The sequence below is a fragment of the Numenius arquata genome, chromosome 10, assembly GCF_964106895.1.
Source record: "Numenius arquata chromosome 10, bNumArq3.hap1.1, whole genome shotgun sequence".
Taxonomy (NCBI): domain Eukaryota; kingdom Metazoa; phylum Chordata; class Aves; order Charadriiformes; family Scolopacidae; genus Numenius; species Numenius arquata.
The window spans coordinates 36,970,473-36,995,661 of record NC_133585.1 but is presented as its reverse complement, the minus strand read 5'-3'; the positions used below and the strand labels follow the sequence as shown (position 1 = coordinate 36,995,661).

Genomic DNA, 25,189 nt, shown 5'->3' with positions numbered 1-25,189 from the left:
TTCAACCTAAATTTCTTAATTTGGGTCTGTCCCTGCAGAAAGCCATTTGAAGAATCCCTTCATTAATACTGTGAGGCTCTTGTAATCCCAGGTACAGTTTATGACCGCAGACACCAGTCCAGAGCAACCCAGCTTCAGACCTATCTCCCTTTCCACAAACTTCCTTCTCACCCTGCACACATTCCCAGCCTTTCCCTCCACTAGCAGCAGCCCTCACCAGCTGCGTCCATGAGTTACTGAGGACATCAGGCTGTATCTGGTTGGATTGTGCCAGCTGAGGGCACCCAAAGGATCAGAAGAGCTTCAGTACCAGCATGCAGAAGAGATGGGAACGTGGAGCCTGAAGAAAAGGGCAGGGCAGGATTACAGCAGCACCATTTACATCAGCTTAAACTCTGGTGGAGGTGCAAACCACACCCACAGCCATCCCCACATACAGCAATAACATGGAGAATTCAGTAAACTGTCCAGGAAGAGCACTTCAAATGAAGTTGCTCTGGTTTTAAGTCTGTAAGTCTTAAATTTGGACAAAAAGAAGCAAGGAAGAGAAAGACAGTGAAAGTGAGAGTGCATGAGCAAGAAAGAGTGAGTGCATGTGTGCGAAAGAATGGAAAACAAATAAGGTTTCAGAGTGGATTAGGTTTTAGTTAACGTATTTACTTATAAAAAGAGCTTTCACATTTTACATCCAAAACCAAGTACTTCTTAGCAAGAGATCATGACAGTAATAATTCAGAATTACAATATAAAAAAATTAAAACTTTACATTTATTCAATATGAAAGTTTTAAAGCTCTTAATAATCTGTGAAGAATCAATTTCAACAGGAGTATTAAAATGTACGTGACTAACCGATAAGCTAAATTTAGAACCATGGTGTTTAGACCTTATAATGCATGAAAGAGAAGTCTCTTTATTCTCCTTCACACACGTCAATTTAATTTTCAAAGCCAGTCATAAATGATGAACCAAAGCAGTGCATTTTAGGCAGCCTATCTAACAGACTGGTGCTTCTCTCGCACTGTGCTGTGCTCCCTGCTAACCTGATGAGAGAGCGGTGCTGCAACCATCCTCTTTTCACCCAAAATCCCTGAAGTATGGATCACTGTCTTTCTGTCTCTTCTTCACCTGCTTTCATCCCAGAAATCTTCCACTGGTCCCAGGACTGCAGCATTATCTGCTCTACATGGGCAGTGTGCAAACAGCTCTCCTTCCTGCCCCCAGCTTTAGAGGAGAAGAAAAAGACATAGCAGCACAAAATGAGAACACAACGCCCAGCGAGTACCAATAGTTCAATATTCCAGCTATACTGAACAGCAGCATCACCACAGCACCCATATACTACACTAGACATCAAGATGTACAGTTGCAAAACACCATATATACTTAGAATCTTGCATAACAGTAAGAAAAATACACCAACAGTGTGAAGCAGTGGAATCGTATGAAAGGGAAACTAGATCTTTGCCCATTAAAAACCACATACAACTGTGCTGAGCGGGAAACATTTTATTGGTGCTTTAGATTTCCAATGACTGCTTGTATGATGTTCCGCAAATTCGTTCTAATATTACATACAAAGGATATCGTCTCTTCATTTGCAGTGTTAGAGCTAGCTTAACACTCAGTGGAAATGTAAGAAATAAAAGCAAAAATTAAAAAAAGAGTCTTCAAATTATTAGTGAAATACATGATTATTTTTTTCCTATTTCAGCAAAACACTTGCAAAGAACTGGGTTCTGTGCTCAGTACTCATCTTCCACGAAGACGACTCTTGCATACTCACAGAAGGCACTTGAAATTCCTGGGAGTTGGGATGTCAGAAAGAGGAGGGACTGGCTATCACTTGGATAACAATATGCTCATTTTTAATAAGTGCACTACTAGTATAAATTCAAACAGCCACAAAGCATTAAGGTACAAAAACTTAGCTAGACATGCTATCTGAAGGGCTGCAAAGCTGGAGTACAACAAATCCTTCATGTCACTGTCACTGTTACTCGTCCTCTCCACCACAGAGGAGCAGGAGTGCTTTCCTGTAGTCCCCAGACGTATCTTTCTGTTAATATAAAAGAGACCAGTCACCATGAGTCACCACCACAGAAATGTGAAGAAAAGCAGCAGCCAAGGAGGACTCCAACAAATTATACATTTGTCCCACCCACAGGAAATCCACTTGGATGACTCTCCACTCAGGAATGACGCAAGGAAATTCTCTGTCTCTTATGTTAGAGCTGTGTTTACACAGACAGACTTTCAGAAACACAAAAAGCCTCCGAAAGCTTTACTAGAACTGAGCTACCCGTTGTGTATTAGAATGCATTCGTCTGCAAGTGAGAAAGCCCAAACAAAGGAGAAGCCCAAAGCAGCACCAAAAGTAACCCCCCTGAAACGTGCCAAGGACCTGCCATCACTTAGAAAGGCCCCAGCCCTTATCCCCGTAATTAACGGGAAGCTCTGCTACTAATTCCGCAGGACAGCTATATGGGCCCGACTGACTGTCAAAAGCAACTCCACCCAGCCTAATTAAGAGAGCATAGTGTTAGGAATGACAACAAAAAAATCATAAAAAGCAGCCTTAAAATATTCAAAATAAAACAAAATGCCAAAAAAAATTCCTAGGAAAAAAAATAAAGCATTTTGGCTTCAACTTTGCAGCAACAGCTGGCTCTGGATTTCTTGCTGGCTCTTTCCCTTCCTGCTCCTTCCCAGCCACTCAAAGGAGATTATGATTCAGACTGATTCCACAGTGCAATGCTTTCCACTTTGAAATGATGCAAAAGGTTCCACACCACAATCCAAGATTTAAACTTCGACCTCGTGATAATTGGGACTCCCAACCCCAGTATTATTTCTCTAGAGCCAGCACCCTCTCTGAAGCACCGAAAATTAGAAGGAACACGGAGAAGAAAAAGGAAATGAAGCAGTAGCTAAAAATGGTGTATGAGTAATTGTAATTTCAGAAAACCACATCTGCTTTCTTAGTGAACACTGGAAAGAAACCTTTAGCTTTTCATAGGGAGTATCCCCCACTTAAATGACACTACGTGATACTTCACTAAACTGCAGACCACCCACCACTGATCTCAGACTGCACTGTGCTGTCCAGCTCTACTCACATCCGCACCCTTCCATAAAAATAGGCAGTGGAAACAATGACATCTCGATCACCCCTGTTTTCCCTGACAATGGAACAGTATTTTTACCTGAATCATTTGATGCAATGATTTTGCAAAATTCTTTCTGAATTCTTGTCTGATATCCAACAGATCGACTTCACTTCTTGAAACCATGACTCTGATCAAGGTATCATCATCAGTGCCAGCCCCCTAAAAAGAAAAGTTTAAATAATATGAAAATATGAATTTGTTCTGGACAGATGCTATAGCAAAATAACAAATACAAACAACCAGAGTGCAACACGAAAGCACCAAATGTAACATGTGATGTCTCAAAACACCCCAGCACTACATTTCTGCTCCAAAACAGACAATATTTGGGACAGTATCACAAGACATTCACACTGCAACGTGGAGAACAGAGGACTGACCACACAAGGTGCTCTAATCCCTGGACTTCTGTGAAGCGCCATATGGTCAGACCTTTTATTTCATGTTTCATCTCAGAGGCTTCAACCATGAATGCTGACATAAATTTAAAATAATGCAGTTCCAAGATTACACAGTAATACACCTGATCACCACGATCAGAATCACATGCAGATCACCTTTTCAATGTAGCCTGAGACTGCAGAATCGCAGTCGGTTCTGGAACTGGGCACATAAATCCTAGCAATGACTAATACAAAGCATGTAATATCGTACAGCAAGACACAGGCAGAGCAACTCATTCCACAAATTATCCAGCTGTTTATTACACAGGCAAACTTCATAAACCTTTTCCAGCCACACCAACATGCTCCACTCTTCTGTTCATCTTTATTGCTTTAAGCATTTTAAGTTCCTGTGCTGGCAGGCTGTGCCAGACTAAGTTCCTGACCCCTCCTGCGCAGACAAGTCAGACTCCACACAAGCCGAAGCAATACGGATGTTCACACGCTGACCTGCTCATGCACCTCAAGGAAGGACTTGGCAGAGCCCCCACCATCATCTTCAGCCTCCAGTGGCACTCAATCCTTCGACTGGGTGAAATATTCTTGGGTTACATCTAAAAATGCCCTAAAGCTGCTCAAAAGTTATGCCATGATTCCAGTGGTTTCTGAGTAGGATTTTACATTAAAAACTGGTAAAATCCAGGCTCTGCCCCATCTAATCATGAAAGCAAATGCTGCCCATTTTAGAACTTTGTCATGCCAAACTGATTAATTAGAAGTACAAACTCTCTGCCAAAGTAATAAATGATCATCTTTTTTATCTGAAGTGCTTAATGATTTTTATTTATATTAAAACATAATTAGGTATGTCACCACCAGACATTAATCAGGCCCCTTGTAATAGAAATGTAAAAGATTCTAAAACCTACAGGAAAATGTTTTCTATTGTACTCTTTAAAAAATTAAAATTAATAAATAGATAAATAAAAAAAGAACAATCCTCATACAGCTCAGCATCATGTATAATATTTTGGATTTTCCACTTAACTTTATTTTACACTGATGTTTATAAAAGCAGTAACGCAGCTTTTAAAAATTAAGCTATCATTTCATCTCTTTTCACTAATTCTCATGCTGACATCTCGGCAACACAACCATCTGGTGACAAACATCCCTCAGTGCTTCTCAGCAAGGGGAAGTGAGGAATTCTTCAGGGAAGCTGATAACTTGCCTGAAAACAATAGGCCACCTACCTCAGGTTTTAATTAATATTAGCCACTGTGAGTTAAAAATACAGCTTCCCCTGCTTATCTCTTCCCATCCAAGTGAAGGCAAAGCCAACAGAAACACAGCTGTGTCACTGATGGGATTCCCCGGCAGAATCTTTTGTAGCTGTTTAAGCCTCTTTCCTTTTTCTCTGACAAGTTTCTTTTCCTTCTAAAAATGGGATGGATACCCATCACAATGTGTTTCAAAGCTAACTATACCTTCAATCTGTAAATACTCATCTCCAAAACAAAGAGCACTAAATCCGCACAACCTACAACTTAAGTTTTTGGTCATCTTTACTTCCTCAATATATCCACCACCTACAGACATTGTAGCCTTTCTTTAGTTGAAGGCGCCCAGTGGATCTAGCCAGGCGTTTTCCAATGTAACAAGACCAAGTCCAAAAATCACTGATGAGACTGATATTTCCTTTAAAAGATTTATGGTCTGACAAACTTACGATGAACTCGAAGTAAAGCTTATGAATCCTCTCCCAGATCTGCATTCCCCAAACCTTTGCAGATGCTTAGTGATACAGTATCCTGTTGGCATTTACAGTGAAAGAAGAAATGAAGAACAAGCGAAAGGGAGAGGAGTTGTAGCTGGGGGAGATGGAAAGTGACGTATGGAAAACACATACATACCTTCATGGAATAATACAGAGTCTCGGCGAAATAGGCAGGCACACTTCGGATGCATTTCACTGAAAAAAGGCAAAGGATTAAATTACCGATTGTTTTTCAATACAGAACAATCTTTCGGGGTCAAGACAAGGTGTGTGTTACTGGATCATTCTCTCCAGTGTGGACAATTAAGCACACAGCTGCCAGCTACTCTGCTCCTCTGCTACAACAACACTTTGGGTTCCAGGAGTTCGAATGCAGCGTATATTTCTAATAGAAAAGAAACCTTGCTAGTCAAATTCTACTCCCAATTACAAATCTATTATGATATTGTCCTAAATGAGATGCCAGGAATACAAAAAAAGGCAGAATTTTGTCTCACTTTCTGATAGAGGTGCACATGACCAAACAGAATGCAGTTCACTACCATGCCCTGTCCCACATCCCCCCAATCCCTCATCTATTAAAAGAGGAATAAAGGCCTATTCTCTAAATATAAAAATAGATCCCAGGTGATTAGCTTCAAAAAGGAACCATGTTTTCATGCCACTTCCCATAACAACTGCCATTTAAGGCGGCCTGAGAATAAATAAAGAAGGCTAGTTCTAGATCTATTAAGACAATTACCAACTGCCAAAAGTAGCTTCTCCAAATCACCAGAGGTTTCACGGTCAATGGTCTCTTCAATTTGAAAGCCAGAAATAGTCATGTATTTGTCAAACACTGCAAAACAGAAAGTGTGCTCAGTCAGGTGTATAGCCAGCATTTCTCCCAGCATCCTCCTCAGGACAGGTTAATGCCATCTGTATCTCGTTATCTCACATGTGACCATCCACTCATTCTTCCCTCTGTCCTATTTTAAATACCTATTTCCTACCAGATTGCTACTATGCAACACGTTCCTGTACCTGGGAGGAACAACGTCATGCACCAGCACATGCTGGGGGTCAACCAGCCGGAGAGCAGCTTTGCAGAAAAGAAGCTGGGGGTCCTGGTGGACCACAAGTTGAACATGAGGCAGCAACGTGCCCCTTTTGGAAAGGTGGCAAACGGTATCCTGGGCTGCATTAGGAGGAGTGTTACCAGCAGGTGGAGGGAGGTGACCCTTTCCCATCTACTCAGCACTGGTGAGGCCACACCTGGAGTGAGGGGTCCAGTTTTTGGCTTCCCCATACAAAAAGAGTTATGGAGCAACTGAAGCGAGACCAGTGAAGGGCAAACTACGATGATTAAGGGACTGGAGCATCTCTCCTATGAGGAAAAGTTGAGAGACCTGGGACTGTGTTCAGCCCTGAGAAAAAAAGGTTTAAGGGGGAATTTCATCAATGTGTACAAATACATGAAGGCAGAGTATAAAGAAGATGAAGCCAGGCTGTTTTCAGTGGTGCCCAGTGGCAGGACAAGACACAACGGGCACTGGAGGTTCTGTCTGAACATCAGGAAACGCTTTTTTCCTGTGCAGGTGTAGTGGCACGTGTTGCCCAGGGAGGTTGTGGAGTCCTTGGAGATGTGCAAAAGCTGTCTTGGACATGGTCCTGGGCAGCCTGCTCTAGGTAGACCTGCTCAAGCAGGTTGGACAAGATGACCTCCAGAGGCCCCTTCCGACCTCAATTGTTCTGTTACTCTGTGAACACACCCAGTGAAAGGGTGCAGGAAGAAGAGGGAAAGGGGAAAAAATGAGAAGTTTCAGGAAATGACAAGCATTTTTTCCAGGGCACAGCTATCATTTAGCCTGAATCTAAGCTCTTGTCTATAGTGGGCTACTGCATCAAATGAACTTCACATAAACAATCTGGCCTATCGGCAGTCTGTTCAAGTCTGTGTTCATGAATATCCACAAGACCTGAGTTTTCTATGAAATCTTACATTTCTATCATGCTAAGTAAATGTTGGGTGCATCAAAACAAACTACAGGATTACTTTAATGCAAATAATGTTAAAAAACTAAACAGTAAAACCACAAATCAAATTACTTTTGAAAATCCAAATGAATCCAAATATTCAAAAAGGAAAACAAAAAGATTGGAGAACCAAAGTGAAACTTACTGGTCATTATTTCAAATGGCCTGAACAGCTTGGTAAACCCGACTTATGAATGGGTAAGGAGCGGGGGAGGAAATTACTGTCTCTCTATTAACAGCTATTAAAGTATGAACATATAAAAGGGTTGATCTTTTCAGGGCTGGATCTCCATCAGATTATGATGACTCATAACAGACTCTCAGCATAGCCTCTACTGCCATGACCTCTTTCAAATGGGAAAAAAAAATAGTAAAAAGGCATCCAGAAATAAACACCCCAGCTGTCCCTCAGATCTATTGCACCATTCCTTCAAGCAGAAGATTGCCACTGCTAGGGGGAAACTGAATTACAGGAAAAAGATTAAGTATATTAAGTAAAGGAAAGAGGTGATTAAAAATTTCTGGGCTTGACAAATGCGTTACCAGAAACAACTTTTCTACCATTTCTATGCCAGTTGGCTAACACTGGGACTTCAGGCAGAAGTTTTCAAGCATACATGAACCGTACCACCTACCCCTCCTTAAATGGGAAACGCTTCGGGTTCCCAAGATGGTGATGAACTTTTCTTCATCTGTTCCCCATTTCAGCTCCCCAGCTCTAAACAAAACCTGTTGTAAATTCGAGAGATCAAAACAACAGCATTTGTTATGTGTCCACACACCCTGTTGAAAAGCTCTATTTGTCTCGCTCTAAGGAGCATTAAACTTACTAACAAGCTATAGCTAGAGGAGAAAAAATGAAATAAAATTGCCAAGTACTGAACTGACTTTAGAAAGAAATAAATGATAAATTCTGAAATCAACTGTGAAAGCACTCACATGAGTAATACTACTTAAGGCCCTAAAATTGACTGTGCTCATAGTCCCTTTCATAAGCCTGAAGTTTTCTGAAACTGTGATAATATAGGAGATAAAATCCATTCCCAATACTGATTTTTCTGCTTTTTTTTTTCCCCTTCTTCTTCTTCAAATCAGACTAGCAAAACTTTATTACATGATGACTCATATCATGGGATAACCATGCTAACTTGGCCCAGGAGGAAGTTTTCCAAAAAGGAGAGGAAGATGGATTTAGAAGCTCCGGGAAACAGGATTTGTGGGCTGCTAAAGATTTTAATCATTTAATTGTTTTAGCACATTCATTGTTCTTCAGGCAAGTCTTTCTTCAATACAGACAATGACTGGGCCATCAGCAGCATTTAGGAAAGTAAAGTACTTCTAAAAGTTCAAATAAGCAACAGGAGGGGGAAAATGAGGAAAAAAAAACCAAAACAAAACACCACAAACAAAAAAATCAGAAAGTTCAATTATTTCTTTTTCCTGACACTCAGAAGCTTTCTTCCAAATCCTGTGCTAAACACCATGTAAGGAGAAAGGTTTGTACATATTGTAGTATATGGTATTATTTTTCTCTCCTCAGCGAGCAGAAGACAGGCAAACAGGTTACTACCTATATTCAGGCAATCAAATATTTCTTAGAAAAATCCCCACAACCAAATCTGTTGCGCTGCAATGCTGTTGGCCATTGGTCTGTCCATGTTGGCCATCTGTCTGTCTGTACTGTAAAACCTGAATGGGATGTTATGATTTTTCTGCTTATGCTTGTACCACAATCCAACTTGAAACCTATTTGTGACTGCTGCACGCTCTTTTCAATATTGATGGTACAGACTACAAAAGGGTCGGGTAGGAAAAAAAAAAAGCTATTAAGGCATTGCAAGTATATTTAGTTCAAATAATAGATGCTGAGCTCTTCAGATGAATACCAGCACTCTCCATCCAGTACCAAATGTGAAGTCCCAGCACAGCATTTAGAAATGCCAGGAATGCATTTCTTTAGAGACACAGAAGTTGTGAATGGCATTTTACATGAGCTCTAAGTTTTTACCTGCCTTGCCACTGTGCAATACCCAAAATGTACGTCAATTGCATGATTTTGAAAAAAAGTGATATTCACAAAATCTCTTCCAAAAAGTTAAACTTTCTCCTTCAAGCATTCTCAGAAAAGTCTTGCAGGTTCCCTTCATATTCATGCTATCTTGCAGTATGAACGCCCATTCCCCAACTGCTTTGAATTAATGTTTAGTAATCATAGACTCAAAAAAATTAAAAATCACCACTGAGCAAAAAGCTTGCCCTCTAACATATCAAATCCTTCACAGAGTAACATATTAGCAAGAGAAACACTGGGAAGCCAAAATTAGTTTTACATTTGCACTATCATGTACATCAATTCAGACCATCTGTACCTGGCAATAATAATTAGAAAATTCTCTGAGTCTGATCCAGCTATGTTGGATGTTGAATGTAAAGAGATCAATAAAGAGAAATGTGACAGAACACTGCTCTGTTGGAGTCCCAGCTCAAGCCAAATGTACATAAGAAACCACAGAGACCATTTAGAAAACCAGGACTTTTCCAACATTTAGGCATGGCCCCTCCTAAATATAGATGCTCATTTAAACTCAATTAAAGAGGCCAAAAGGAATCTGTCTACCTACCAAGGCCTGTGGTTCATGAGTTTCCTCAATTATGTGAGCCCAGCTAAAGGCAAGACTGACACAATTTCATGAAACAGTCTAGTTCACAATTCAAACATTTGCCTCACTAATTTTCAAGCTCCAAATTCCACAGGATTAATTTTACTAGCAAAAGAACAATGCTTTCTGAATTTACATAACAAAGGACAGGCCTGTGCCAGTAAAACATATTTTGCTAGTCTGTCTCTCCATCTTGCCCTGCTATCAGGAGAGTGTTTTATTGATTTGATATTCTGCTTTTCCTCCTTGTCAACTTGAACAATCCATATATTTTCTTTCATCTCAACCAACAATTTATGAGAGGAAAAGGTCTAGCCCAGACTTACCTGAAATAACCATGAAGAAACATTCATTAAATGAGTTCTGTAATCAACTCGCTGAGATATTGACAACCACTACAACTAACAGCAAAGCCAATTGCATCCAGCAAGAGACTGCATCAAGGATACCCATTAACTGCTGGTATTCCTTCTCCTGTCTAGAGCCCAGTGACATCACAGACAATACTCGCAAAGGGCAATACGTGAGTCCCAAGAAACTTTAGAGGCAATTCTTTGACTGTCATCTGGTTACAGTAAAGCAGAATATTTGGTATATTTTCTCCTTTTAGTATTTCTCCCTCTGTAGAGGCGTTCCTCATCAAATAGCACTAACATTTCACTACGACACGTATATGACACACGATATGTAAGAACTGAATTCAGTTCAAGTCAGAGATTAAGGAATGAATCATTTGCATGTCTCAGTTTTCCAGTAGTGCATCTCAGCATCACAAAGCCTCAGCAACCATAACTGTCTCTTCCAGCGATCCAATCATTGTTCCATTCAGGCACCTCATTAAGTAACAAGCAATGCTTTACACTGAAATGTGAAAATGCAAAAAAATCTTGATCCCAATGTTTCAGGTTTTGACACTTCTTTTGTCCAGAATGTATAAAAGCACAGGAAAACGTATTAAGAAAAACACACAGAAAACCTTAACAATTTCTCTTTCACATTGGAATTCTAGCTCTATACGCTCTTTGCAAGATAACTTATAGAAATGCCCCAAATCCCAAGTCATTCACCCACCTGAGCATCCTGCTCAACAAGACCCTCATCAACTCCACCGTCAGGATCTCTATTTGCCTAAAGAGAATTTTTAAAAGTTGTTAAACTGAAGAATAAAAAGTTGAATCAAGAAACAATTTATCTGTTATATTGAGCCTGTAAGAGGTACTGCGAGAAGACAACCCCTAATGCATCTTCTCCAAAATCACCTTATTTTTCCCTTTTGCTTGCATGTATCTTTATGAAATAAATGTTCTCTTCTTCTATTGCCTTCAAAACCCCACGCAGCAGGCACTCTGCTACACCCATGAGCATCACAGAAGTTTTTCAATTCAGTGATATGGAAATGACCCATAACAAAGCTCAAGACTGACCCTGTGAGTCAGGGGAAGTGATTTGGTTTCAGAACCAATCCTGCCTGTCACTGGGTCTGTTTAGAATCCCAGCTTAGTAAGCAAAAAGTGACAAGGGTACATAAGACAAGAGAACAGAATTGAAAATCATACACACATGCCTGCGCACAAAGAGACACTGACCTGCAGCAGGACCACCAGCAGTCGCTGAAAATAGCCTGATGTTTCTCCTGTGATCTTATCCTCCAAGTTGGCCTCATACTCTGCAAAAGAGCAATACCCATTCAACAACTTACAGGCTTCCTCACTATTTTGAGGAGAAAGCAAGGAAAAGCAAAAAGTTAATTTGACTCACTGCTTGTAGAATCATTTATCAGAAACAGCTTTAACAATTAGGTTATAACCCAGCATTATCGTAAAAGAGGTGAAAAGATAGCATCTCACACCTAGTATCAGGAGCAGATTATTCAAAATATTTTGAAATACAAGGTGACAAGCACCGACTCAGCTCTTTAGGGAACTAAGGAGCATACAGATCTGTAGTTATGCTAAAATATGGCAGTCTCACAACTGTACAGCAACTGTGGTCCCAGAAGAGTCCAGTACAAATAAATTTCGCCCTTGGAGTCTCTAAGTTTTGCCCCAAACTTTATTAAGACATAAGAATTTCTTGTGTGGCAGGAATCTGCATAGAGGTGAAATAAATGTGTTGAATTAAACACTGCCTTAAAATAACCCAATCCCACAATCACAAAGTAAAAGCACATACTCCTATGGACAACCAAAAAGCTGCGCCTGCTTTAGCGCAAATGCATTTGAACAGAATACTGAGCAAAGGGCAAAAAAATAACTTCTGTTTTTTTCTGTGATACCAGTTTTCTAGTTTCCAATTACTAAAAATCCCCTTTCAGTCAAAGGGATGAAAATAATGGGAAATGCATTTGAATGAATTCTAACTATAAAGCACAAAACAGCATAACCTGCAGTCTTAGCCCTGAAATAAAAACTATTTTAGCTTAGAATCCAAGCTCTAGTTTCTTTCAATACGAATTTTTGCAACACGGCAGAATGAAATCCCGCTTATTGAATACATCCACCAGTTCATAGACAGACCTTATTTGAAAGATGAGCTAAGACCATATTAAGAGGACTGACCGGAGACCCTAGAACTTTATTTTATGCAGAACTTTACCTTGCAGATAAACCTGTCTGATATTCCGCACTTCCTCAGGTGTTCTGGAGGCAAGAATTTCAGTCAACACTTTCTCATTGGTTCCTGCTCCCTGCAGGGGTGCAAATATAAATCAGTTCATGGAATAACAAACAGAAAACAGGAATTCCCTTTGACAATCAAAACAAAGCACCAGCTTACATACTCAGACCAAATAAAGAAAAATTAATTTCTTCTTTCTGGTGTATTGTGCAGCTGTTGGAAAGAATTTTTTCCAGTTCTGGCTTTATTGTTTTCAAAACCAACCCAACACTTAATAAAGGCTCACTGCTGCAGGATTTGGATGAGACCTTCTATGTTCACGCACACCCAGATATGCATCAGTTCTTTACTATTACAGCCAGTGACATCAAGGCAAGTGAATGAATAGAGTAACAGTTTTCATCTTAGCTCTAGTTCACATACTGTCTTTCATCAACCAGTACACAGATAAACATAGAGCCACCCAGCAATTATCTTCACCCTTCTGTGAATTGTGTTGTGTTAAAGCCACCCTCTCTTCCACTGCAAACACACATTTCACAACAGAATTGCCAACCCAGATAGTTTAAGATGCTGCACTCTAATTACAGCAGGCACAACAGGCACTCTTCACTTTAGAACTGCATACAAAGATATTCAAAATACAAATCTGCCAGGTTACGTGTAATCATTTTCAAAATATAGACTTTCACGAACGTGCCTACTCAACAACTGCAGCAGGCATAGTTATGTTAGTTCTAATTTAAGTAGCAGCAGTGAAAACCGATAGGACAATCAGCAGCACAGACGTAATACTCTTAGCGGAGTTGTTATCTTGCACTGAAGTCTCTGCCATCGCATCTTCTTTACTGTTGTTATCCTCTTCAGCTGAACTGCAGACAAGTATCAACATCTTTTCCTGAGCAGACACATTCTCTGAAATCCTATGATCTTGTCTTTAATATAATTTTTTGTAAGTTACAAGAACAAAACCACTCTTGTTTCACTATCTCTGTTTTCCCTCCTACACCCATCTGTTCTGTCATTTGCCTGTCGGTCTTTGACTCCTAAATCAACAAGAGCAGCTTGGGAATACATTTCTTTTCTTTTAGTCAACAAGGCCTTTATCAGTTTCTTTGTCAGGTGCCACCTCCCCTTCCCCCACTGCATATAAAGACATTACAGAAAATGTCCAGGATTAAAGTTTCTGTTGTCTGAGGTACTATTTGCTGGGTCATGGGTTTATGAGCACTAGCTTGCACAGTTGACTAAAACCTACATATTAACCAGTTTGTCATCAAGGACCTTGGGAATTTACGTGTAAGTGTCACCCAACCAAGTACTATGTGACACTGGACAAGTTCAATGTCCTCTACTCTAATCAACAGGTTCTGTGATTCCAGGGACATCCAAGTCCTGGATTTCCACAAACAGATGATATCAGACAAGTATGACAGAGGGAAAAAAAATAGGATCACATGGAAGAAAAGATACTAAAATATCCACACACACAGATTGTAAATTGTTTGTTTACCTGGCCTTCCCAGAAAGGCACTAAATGCATTCAGCTAAATAAAAATATTGGAAAGGCAACAGTGACAGGGCTATCAACTTTTCCCTCTGTGTTACTGGAGGCAGCTTTTAGAACACATTCAGTAATACAGATATTACCTACTCATAATTTTGGTGGACGCCAGTTTACACAAGTATGCTAGGCCATCAGTTTTGAGTCGCACTGTAATCCATCAAGGGCAAAACACTCTTTAGCTTAAACAATACTCAAGAAGAGACATATAAATAACATCACACTTTAATGAAATGCCTTGAACTAATTTGCAGTCTATGCATACAGCTGTATAGCTGTAAAACCTAGGCTGCTCACAGCAGAAAAATCTAGTGTCCGCTGGATTTCAGCACTACTTTAGCAGCAAAAATAATTTAAAAGCAACCTGCCCATCTACTCATATTTAAATCAGAAGCAACAAGTTTTATATAGATTTTATTCTGCATCTACAGCAACACTGTTCTTTTAAGATTACATAGTTTCTCATTAAAATAATTTCACATAAAACATTATGCAGACTAGATTTCTAAACTACCTCTAATGAGTTATTAGGATGAATAAGAAACCAGGCAAAACCATGGCATTAGCAATAATAGCAGGTGTAAGCATCACATTCCTAATACACAGAAAAAAAAGGCTACTTCTATTAGCATTCCTCTTATCAACCAAGAGTTCATTCCTAAAAAACAACAAAAGAGCAACGACCATTTCGTATAATGTATTAATTCATTTCCCACACTGCTCTTACCTTGATGGCATGCTTCAGTGCATGAGCATCAAAAATGTAGGTTGGTCTCATCAAAGATACCATCAATGTTTCAAATTTGCCGGTAAGTTCTGATTTCAGGTCATCTACGAGATCCTAATGCAGAACAAACAGTGCTGTAATGAACAAGGACTAACCATTTTAAATGGATACAAGTGTGTCTGCAAGCTAGAACACTCCAGAGACGCATCAAAGCGCGTAAGGGACAGGGCGCCTTTTGTTTTAACTGGTACCTGAACTGAAACAAATGTGGCCAAATAAGGCAGAAGAAAAGGGAACAAGGGCATTTGGAAAACCCGAAACATAAGGTGATAGGATTTTTTAATATAGAAATTCTTTAAACCTTAGCTGTTCACTGCACTTGCTACTAGAAACAAAGATTACCCAGCCACAATATTAAAGGATCCAACAATGCCGGAAGACAGAAATGAGCTGTCTTTGCTTTAAACTCACTTATGGCTTTATCTACCTATATATTTGGTTTTGTTCCCTCCTACAGTATTAGGCTGCTTTATTTCTGACACATTTTCTAGCTCTAGAAAATTCTTTTCCCTGAATGAATCATAGAATGGTTTAGGTTGGAAGGGACCTTAAAGATCATCTAGTTCCAACCCCCCTGCCATGGGCAGGGACACCTCCCACTAGACCAGGTTGCTCAAAGCCCCATCCCGCCCTGACCTTCCTGCTATCACCTTACATTCCAGACCTTGTGACATAATATTTGATAACTCACCCCATACCAAGAATGAGGTCAGTACTAGAAGCACACTAACTGGAAAGTACAGGAGCTTTTGCACAAAGACCCATCTAAGACATATTGGACCAAAAGACAAAAAAGGTAACTTACTTCTTTGTTCTAACCTAAAAGGAATATTCTAACCCAGTCAGCAATTAAGGATATAGCAGGGTGGGGGAGAAGGGAAGACAGAAGCAAAACTAGATTTTCTTCAAGGGAACCATTTACAGGGAGCGTGATGAACGTGCCTCACAGTTTTAAGTAATCATCATAGGCCACATACAGCTAATTTCTAAAGGTATTTTTCTTCTTCTCACCCTGCCAAATAAGGTTTTAAAGGCAGCTGCAATTTCTTGACGCTGAGCATTGTTTCTGCTGGTAAGAATCTTCAGAATAGTTTCTTCATCAGTCCCTGAAGTTAGAAAGAACAAAGAGTTACAAGCATACTCTAAAAAACAAACAGCAGTGGCACAAACTCAAAAGGCAATGAAAGATTCTTTGAAAGTAACAGTCTACTGACAAACAGCAGAAGCATTTAAGTAACAAATGTCACCCTAGCCCAAGCGGAGCCGCCAGGTGTTCTGCTGTTGCAAAAATATGACTGGAGGACCTATGTGTTGTTTGTTCTTCATCAGTGCTCTGTTCCAGACACTGCTGAGAGCACCCCAGGCATCAGCTATAACATTCAGTCACAGTCTCTATTCTACGTAGGAGCCTCGCCTTTGGGCTTACCAAGGGATTTACTTTAGAATAAACTATCTGCCCACTCACAGCAAAACTCAGTCCAGTAACCCCAAACACCCCAGAGTACAGAAGTGCGGAGCTATTATTCATTTTATATATGACAGTTTGCAAGGTAGCTCCAAAGCACAGCATCTCACTAGCCCTACTGAATTTGCCAATAGGCTGAGGTGTATCACATTTCCCTTTTTCCCTTCCTTCTGCCTCCTCCCACAGGCAGCTTCAAAGAAAGTAGCAAATTAGGATTTGTTCTCACAGGGAAATTTTGGGACAGAAAGCTACAGCACGAGTTTACAGACCACATGTTAGTCTACATTCATGCCGTGTGCTTGTATTTTTTGTTCACAGTAGCTACAATGTGCTTACACCCTCCCAGACCAAGGGGGCTGTTGCACATTTTCCAAGCACAGAGCTTCTACTATACTGTCATGACTCTCCACAGTTGTCGCTTGTAAATCCACAGTCTAGCTTAAGTGTGCAGTAAACCTCTGTGTGCAGAAAAGCCTGTGGAGTATCAATTTTTAATGGGGAACATGCAAACCACCTTCTTTTTTTCCTCTTATGTAACCTAAAAATAAACATTGAGCAGCACAGTCAAAACTAGGACATGCCCAGACTCCTGCAGTCCCGGGGTTGTCATTCCATGGCATGTAGGCGCACGCCCTACCCTTATCAGCTATTATAAAAAAAAAAAAATAGTTCAGAAAGGATGTTTTCAAAGGAGTGAAAGCCCTTTTCTTTTTGTAAAATAAATTATTCTTACCCATTCCCTTCATGGCTTTACGAAGAGCCTCTGCATCAGCTCTGGCATCAAAAGGAGAGAAGGCTGTCACGGTGCCTCTCGTGTACTAGAGGAGGGGGGGAGAAAGGGAAAAATCCATGAAATAGAAGATAGCATCTTTCAGTTCTCCATATGTGAGCTCAGACGAAATTTGAATCCACAATCCAAAAGATGATAGCATTATTCTTGCAATTGTCTGACTAAATGGCAGTCTGTGAGTATTTAAACACAGCTCTCACTCAAAAGGTACTACTATGGCTTTACTCAGCAGTACACCCGCTAAGTGCAGGTATATTTACATAATGGTAGTTGGCAGGATTGGTATTTACAACATGCAGGATATGAATGCAGGATAATGACTACAAAATTATCATTTGTTAAAGTAATTTGGGAAATTATTTGCACAAATTGTGTATGCTAGAAAAGCTGCACAAAGATCTAAGACACGTTTGGAAATAAGAACTTCCTTTCCTCAAGAAAAACCTACTGGAGCTCTCAACCAGTATCACACTGATTATTTTCCATCACGTTGCAAATGAGGCCTACTGAACTCTGCAATGACTTTCAATTTCTCATCATGTTTCTTTTGGCATAAGCAACTTTTTACTCAAGTGATTCAGCTACATTTCTCATAGTAATCTACAGCTAAAAAGAAATAACAGTTCAAATATAAAGATAAAAGATCAGCCTATCCAAATACAAAAATAATTCCACTAGGTTTCCATGGAACATGGCTCTTCAGGGATTTCCTCTTTGGGTCAAACACAAAAGGATATTCATTGCCCTTACGGAAAAGTCTTGCCTTTATTTAAACATGACAGTTCAAGAACCTACATGTGTATAGCACAGCAGTCCATTTATAAACTATAAAAGTTATGAAATGGCCAAAAGGGGAAACAGCTGGGGTTTGGGAATAGGGAGGCTTCTCTAACAGGGAAATTTCTTGTAAGCATGGCTGTGTGAAAGTAGTAATCACTACAGGCAGAGCATTTTTCCACTCTCAAGAAAGAGGATGAAAGGAAGTGCCAAGACACCTGCTGAGGCTGGCACCAGATTATTTCACAGGCAGCACAGCCATCTGGCCTCTGTGATACAGCCCTTCCCTCAAGTTAGCAATTTCAGCCACACAGTGCTTCGGTTTCAAGTCAATGTACTCATCCAAGATAGGTCAGCCAGAAGAGCACAGAGAGAACAGCGCAGGCGAGCACTAGCCAGAGCCGCCCTGAAGTGCTGCTGCCTCTCAGGCCACCTGTGCATTATTGCTGTCTCCCTACCCCTCCCACTGCAAGAGCAGTAATGAGTTAGGTTTACCTCCACTGTATTTTGGCAAATCAGAACACAAAGTTATCATGGTGTTTAATAGCAACAACAAACTTTTTTTTTTCCTAGTAGATGCTTTCCGATATCCAGCATAGTTCAGAGGCATGACAATTCCCCTGAAATATTCTGCTCTTCCCATTACAAGCAAGTTTTTTGGCAGTAGTTCAAATTTAGGCACAGCAATACGTACTTACTGTCATTTTCCTAGCTAATTCCAAAGGCTGTCATGAAAAAATCTCAAGGATTTGGGACACAACTTCATAAATCAAATTTAATTTGGTAAAACAGATAAAGACTGAAAAGCCTCTATTTTCCTCCTCCTCGTCCCTTATTACCCCACCAGCCAGCATGGCGTTATTTAAAATTGTGCTTCCTGCTGTTTTGTTTCATATCACCTTAATGTAACTAATATTATAGAACTACCACAATTCTCCTTAGGACATGACTAATGGTCAACAGCTCTCAGAGGAAACAGTTATTGATCTTCAAGTTAAAGTTTTCCTTCGCTTATCTCGTTATAAGCAAGTGGAATTCCCCTTCACAATTCCTAAGTCTTGTGACAACAGCCCACCATCCCTCTGCGGCTGTTTTAGACAACTTATGTGTGAACACTAAATGCTAGATTAAATCTCTCTCTGCATCACCCTTCTCATTTTTGTTAACGAAGAAGAATCTCTCCATAACTCTCTTTTCCAAAGCACAGCATGGAAAGCCTCAGCATATGAGAAGCTTGATGAACAGTTCCTGAAATTCTTCTGGTGCGGCTGTAGTCTAAAAGAGCTTTCTTGATGTCTGGGCACCATTTGCATTCCAGGCATTCCCTTCTCATGTTTACTGGATTTTGGCTACCTACCTGCCACAATCACCCTCAATCAGTACTGGAGCTGCACCTAGCTTGTAACCAGAAACATTGCTGCAGCTCTGCCATCCAGCGTAATAGAAACCCACTTCAACTGAATACCAAAAAGCCATCAGCTGTAAGGGCAGAATCTCCTGCTACATCTGCTGCCCGTGACTCCGTGCTTGTGCTAATAGAGCACAACCACAGCAGGGGCTGATAGGGTAAGACAAGCTTGGATACAGCTTTGGGGCCCCAACTCCAACATACAGTCCAACTGTTCTAAACCACCATCACTGCCTGAACCACTAAGTGCAGCTTTCAGTCATGGAGAATGTGGAACAGGAGCTAAGAACCAGACATTCCTAACAAAATAATAGACCCAAACAAAAGAGTTTCTGACAGAAGCCAGACACTCATTTATCAGACAACTCAGATACAGTTTCAACATTAAGTAGAGTTTAAACTTTATTGAAACAAACTGGTTCTTGTAGATGGATCACAGCATCACAACTGCTATGCCATCCTAACCTAATATGAAAAATGGTGAACTGAAAGACAATTATTTAACATTTCTTTACAAACTTCATGACTTATTATAGAGGTAGATAAATTCTTATTTTTAGTATCTCTAAGAGTGTTCCTTGCCATTTATGCAAACAGATACAAAATAACACTACAGGCTCATGGGTTGTTTTTATTTTGGTTAGTAAGTTTCCCATCGAGTAGAACCCAAAGCACATCAATGGAAAGGAGAACACAAACACTTTTTTGATATAAATCCTTTTGTAATCTGGAGTGATCTCTTACTAAAGAGCAACATCCTACATCAGACAGTAAAATAGAAAGAGAAGCACAACACGTCAGACCTCAACAGAAAGAATATAACAAGCTTCTAACACCCAAAACCTACCCACATTCTTTTCTTTCTACATTCCCCAATACACTGACTGTTGTTAAGCAATCGTGTGTAGTGCAAGCACAATTTGTAACTATACACTAGAAATAAACAGCACCTTCCATTTTCTCCAAACACCTACCAATGAGAGCAATGAAACCCCTAGATACACACAATTAGCATGAAGAGGAAAACCAGAGAAAAAAAAAAAAAAAAAGGGTGGGGGGGAGAAAAAAAGAGACTCCAAGAGATGACCTTGCTTTAGAATTTATGCCCCTCCAAATGAGGAAATTCACAATCTCAGATATTTTTGTTTATTCTGCTCTAGCAACAAGTTTGCAGAAGGAGAAGATAAAATTTTATCAGGTGAGTTGTTTCTAACCAGCACCTCAGAGCTATATTAACTTCTCCCAAGAGACAACTTTGGCTTCACAATTTGATGTCATGTGGCCAAATATCCTGGCAACAGCATTATCTGTAAGATCAACAATAGCCACTTAACAAGGTTCCTTTTAATTTTTCCCACCAAGTACACAAAAAAATTTTCCACCCACAAGATCCCATGTTTAGCCCCTGTTAAATACAAAGGATTTGTTTTCAGCAAACAAAAGACCACACTTGAACTGATTCAGACTTCTTCCCGGCTGCCCTTGCTCTGCCCTTGCTCTGTACCCACTCACAGCAAGTTCTTACCAGTCAGATTTCCCATAGATGAAGAGCTAACCCCTTTTCTCGATGCTACTCTGCAGCAACAAAAGTAAGGTCTCATCAATTTGCCACTGGAAAGCCCAGTGTCTAGTGCAGAAAAGATGGTATGTGACTTTTTTTAAAGCAGCCATCTGTTTACAAGATGGCCCAGAAAAACCGTGGAGTGGTAAGAACGGAAACAGAATGTTTTCCAGCCCAGAGGTTGACAAACAGAGAAGGTAAGCTATTTTCAGATGACAGGAGAGAGCCCAGAAGGTCACATGCTAGAATAAATGAAAGACTGCCTTAAGATTTCTTACACAAAAATAGACATCTTGCAGAGAAAGCACAACACAGTGTTCATCGGTAAATTGAAAGCCTTTATGGCCATTGAAGACCATGGAGATCCCAGTTCAAATCGTGCTTTAAAACAAACATCATGTAAGAACCATTTCATGACATCCTTACCAAAAATTTCATGGTCAATAGGACATAAATTACATTGTGAGTGGGTGAATATACACACAGATCTGATGCAAATGCACAGCTATGAAGACTCCTCTACAAAACACTAAGTTTAGTAATGCGTCAGATTGTCCACTTAAATGGACGGAGTAAGCTCTGGCCAGCAGACTGTATTCACATCTGCCCCACTAAATTTAAACTCCTGACAAAAAATGGAATTACACAACATCTGTGTTGAACTCTGAGTCAGTACACCATGGTGATACCAAAGATAGGGAGGAGAGAAGGAAAAAAGAAAAAAAAGGAAAGAGAGGGGGTGGGAGAGAGGGAGAAGAGAAGAGCAAGCAAGAGCAATGTAGGAACCAATGTGGGGACTCTCTGCAAAAACACTCAAAGAACATGTCCTCAACAAGTAACCTCACCAAGCCAAAGGGCTGCTTAGGACTTGAAAAAGCATTTTTACCCTGGAATGTGAGACGTAATTCTCTGAAGTACCACTGGAGTTGGTGATACTATTCCCATGCTCCAAGTCACACATGCACATTGGCAGAACAGGAACTCCAGATATAGCACACAGCAGCCACACCTTCACCAGCAGCAAGCAATCCTTCCCTGGCAGCTTACAAATGGATACACAAAATGCTCCCAACTTAACATTCTGGGAATAAAGTGGGAGCAGGAGACCAAAACAAAGCAGCCCACAGCATGCAAGCAGAAAATATTCTTGTTGCTTTCCTTTGGGATTTCTGAATTAGCAAACACAGGGTAGCATTTCCAAGGCAGGTAGCTCATCAAGCAGGAACAGATCGTACCATGTTGCGCCTGTGCATTAACAAAAACCACTACACATAGAGATGTGTGAGAAAAGGCAGCTTGTTAGGACAGCAGTGTTGCTCCAAAGAAAGCAGATGAACACAGGCATGGAGAGACCAGCCTGCACAGCATATTACAGTATGCTGTAGCTTTCCCACAAAATGAATGAACCTTTTTGTCCTGGACACGGAACACACAAAATCCTTCAGGTCTTTGGGGGGAAAAAAAAAAAATCTTCCCATAACTAAGCAAATACTTCAGTGACCAAGACTCCAACGATAACTTACCTTCTTCAAAGGTTTTATTCTTCAGTGATGTACCTAGACTAAATTGGACTTCAGCACACTGTGCTGTGCAGTCTTTTTGAACTCTGAACCTTTAGCTGTACATATAAATAACTACTGTCGATGCTTGACATTTCATGATTGATAGGCGTTTTCATTTCTTACCTTTACTTCATGGCACAAAAAAAATTTAGAACAGACACCTGCCATGAGGAACAGAGCTTACTCTTCAACTTCTTTTTAATTTTTATAAAATGAATTACAGGCTACAAAGCTTTAACACTCCCAGTCTTTCATGACCGCATAATCACACAAAGAATACTACTGAAATGGGAAGCAGCCTTCTGAACACGGAAACTGGAGGACAAGGCCTACCTAGTACAAGACCTCATTGTTCCAATGACTTCAGCCTGCCACCAGTTAGTAACTCGGCCCCAAGCGTTACCTCAGGCAGCAGAAAATTCTACTACGTGAAGGCAAGAGTAACTGGTTTGCACTAATGAAGAATTAAATATTCCTTTAACAAAGATCAAGAATTAAAGTTTGTGTCTCTATGGAATAGACAAGAGAATTGCAAATTTCCATGCTTTTACTAAAAAGAAACTACCCTTGAGCCTATAAGCAATGCTACATGTACGGTAATAAAAAGCAGATCAGTCTGGTCAGATGGCCTGCACTAGCATGGGTACGGGTCCCTGTATTCCTAATATGCACCCTACAAACCAGGCTTGATGTTTAAAGAAAGAAAAATCCCCTTTTCCCAAAACTTCAAGGATTTAGTGGAATACTATTATAAATGTGTCTTTTTTTTTTAAAGTGAAGAACACCTTCTTTCTTTTAAAACTAAATCCAGACAGAATATGGGTAAATATTCACAGAAGTGTTAAAACACCACTAATCATTCCACTTATCGAGTTAAAATAATGAAACTACTACTACATGAACGTGCAGTTACCCTGACCTTTGCAAAGGCACTCAGGCCTTCACTTTCTACAGCAGTATAAAACCCGTAAGTATGCCGTTAAACTCTTATTTTACTTTCCAGAGCATATGCATTTGATGAAACTATAGAACAAACACTGGAATCCGCCCCGTTTTCCAAGTCTTCATCTGGGCTCAAACGTAACAGCAGCAACACAAGGGCTGCAAAGGGGAAAAAAAACCTACCAGACGAAGTACTGTGCGATAGCTGCAACGCTGCCACAAAAATTAAGTTAGAAACGGGAAAGCTGGGGACAGGAGTACTGAGCCCAAGCCTCCACAGGACATAGCCACGGCAGTATGTTTTTTTTCCCCCTTCCTCCTCCAGTGAAAGAAGCCTCCACCCAGGCACAATATAAACACACGATACTGAAAACTTGGCCGAATTAGTGGAAACTGGCAGAAAAAAAAAAAAATCAAAATAAGTTGTGCCTGATGCGGGCCTCACATGATTAGCTGCTTTCCCCGTCCCCGCCAGCTCCGCGTCTCCCCAGGCTTGGGGATGGGTTGATTTAAGGCAGACCGAAAATAAATCAGTGAGGAGTAAAAGTAAGGAAACGGGTAAGAAGAGGATGTCCCGGGACCGGCCGCGGCCGGGCAGGGGCGAGCCCGCCGAGGGGCCGCGGCGGCCGTTCGCCCGCCTCACCTTCGCCATCTCTGGGATCCTCCGGGCCGGGTCCGAATCCGAGTCTGCAAAGAGAGATGCGACAGTCAGCGCCCGTCCCGTCCTGCCACCCTCCCTCGCCTGGCCTCGCCTCACCCCCCGGCGCCCCTCACCGCAAGCCGGTCCGCCGAGCCGCCGCCGCCCAGAGCTACCGGGAGCGCTGAGTAAGGCAGGAGGGAGGGGGCCCCGCTCCGGCCCCGCCGCCGCTTGCCTCAGCCGGGGGCCGGGCCAGGCCCCACCCCGGGCGGGCGGCCAGCCCCAGCCACCTCCCTCGGGCCGCCTGCCGTGCCACCCCGCGGGGCCACGGGGTGGAGACTTGGCGGTCCAGCGGGGGATGGCACTACTCGGTCCGAGCTCCCCTCGCTGGGGTACTGGAGGGGCAACCCTTTGGCTCAAGCCACCTCCTCATGAAATCAGTTTAAAAAAAAAAAATCAGTTCCCATTAATCTGAAGAGGATCATATTCCATCACTAATGGGCAAGTCCGTACTGAATTTTAAAGCAGGCATTTTAGAATCATAAAATGGTTTAGGTTGGAAGGGACCTTAAAAATCATCCGGTTCTAACCCCCCTGCCATGGGCAGGGACACCTCCCACCAGACCAGGTTGATCAAAGCCCCATCCAGCCTGGCCTTGAACACCTCCAGGGACCGGGCATCCACAGCTTCTCTGGGCAACCTGTTCCAGTGTCTCACCACCCTCACAGTGAAGAATTTCTTCCTAATATCTAATCTAAATCTCACCTCTTTCAGTTTAAAACCGTTACCCCTCGTCCTATCACTACACTCCCTGACAAGGAGTCCCTCCCCATCTTTCCTGTAGACCCCCTTTGGGTACTGGAAGGCTGCTATAAGGTCTCGCCGGAGCCTTTTCTTCTCCAGGCTGAACAACCCCAACTCTCTCAGCCTGTCTTCATAGGAGAGGTGCTCCAGCCCTCTGATCATCAACAGGTCCACATCCTTCTTATGTTGGGGGCCCCAGAGCTGGACACAGTACTGCAGGTGGGGTCTCACCAGAGCGCAGTAGAGGGGCAGGATCGCCTCCCTTGACCT

The 25,189-nt window shown here is 41.3% G+C and overlaps 1 protein-coding gene across 1 annotated transcript; it reads right to left on the bottom strand.

The window, feature by feature from the left end:
* Window positions 1-645: 645 nt before the first annotated feature.
* Window positions 646-24,378, bottom strand: ANXA5 (annexin A5). The gene is made up of 13 exons (XM_074154595.1): window positions 24,252-24,378; window positions 24,121-24,164; window positions 17,171-17,255; window positions 15,984-16,078; window positions 14,913-15,026; window positions 12,601-12,691; window positions 11,592-11,671; window positions 11,077-11,133; window positions 7,981-8,074; window positions 6,072-6,167; window positions 5,466-5,524; window positions 3,206-3,328; window positions 646-2,058 (listed from the first exon to the last, which is right to left on the bottom strand). Exons 2-13 carry the CDS (start codon window positions 24,127-24,129, stop codon window positions 1,996-1,998), a joined length of 966 nt encoding a protein of 321 aa, XP_074010696.1. The 5' UTR covers window positions 24,130-24,164; window positions 24,252-24,378; the 3' UTR covers window positions 646-1,995.
* Between the last annotated feature and the right edge of the window lie 811 nt (window positions 24,379-25,189).

What these genes read in the sequence shown, in the direction of transcription:
- ANXA5 (XM_074154595.1), bottom strand. An exon ending in TTAAAACCTTATTTGGCAGG is followed by an intron (nt 15,027 to 15,983) that starts GTGAGAAGAAGA and finishes GTTCTGCATTAG; the next exon opens with GATCTCGTAGATGACCTGAA. An exon ending in CTCTGTATTATTCCATGAAG is followed by an intron (nt 3,329 to 5,465) that starts GTATGTATGTGT and finishes TTTTCTTTTTAG; the next exon opens with GGGGCTGGCACTGATGATGA.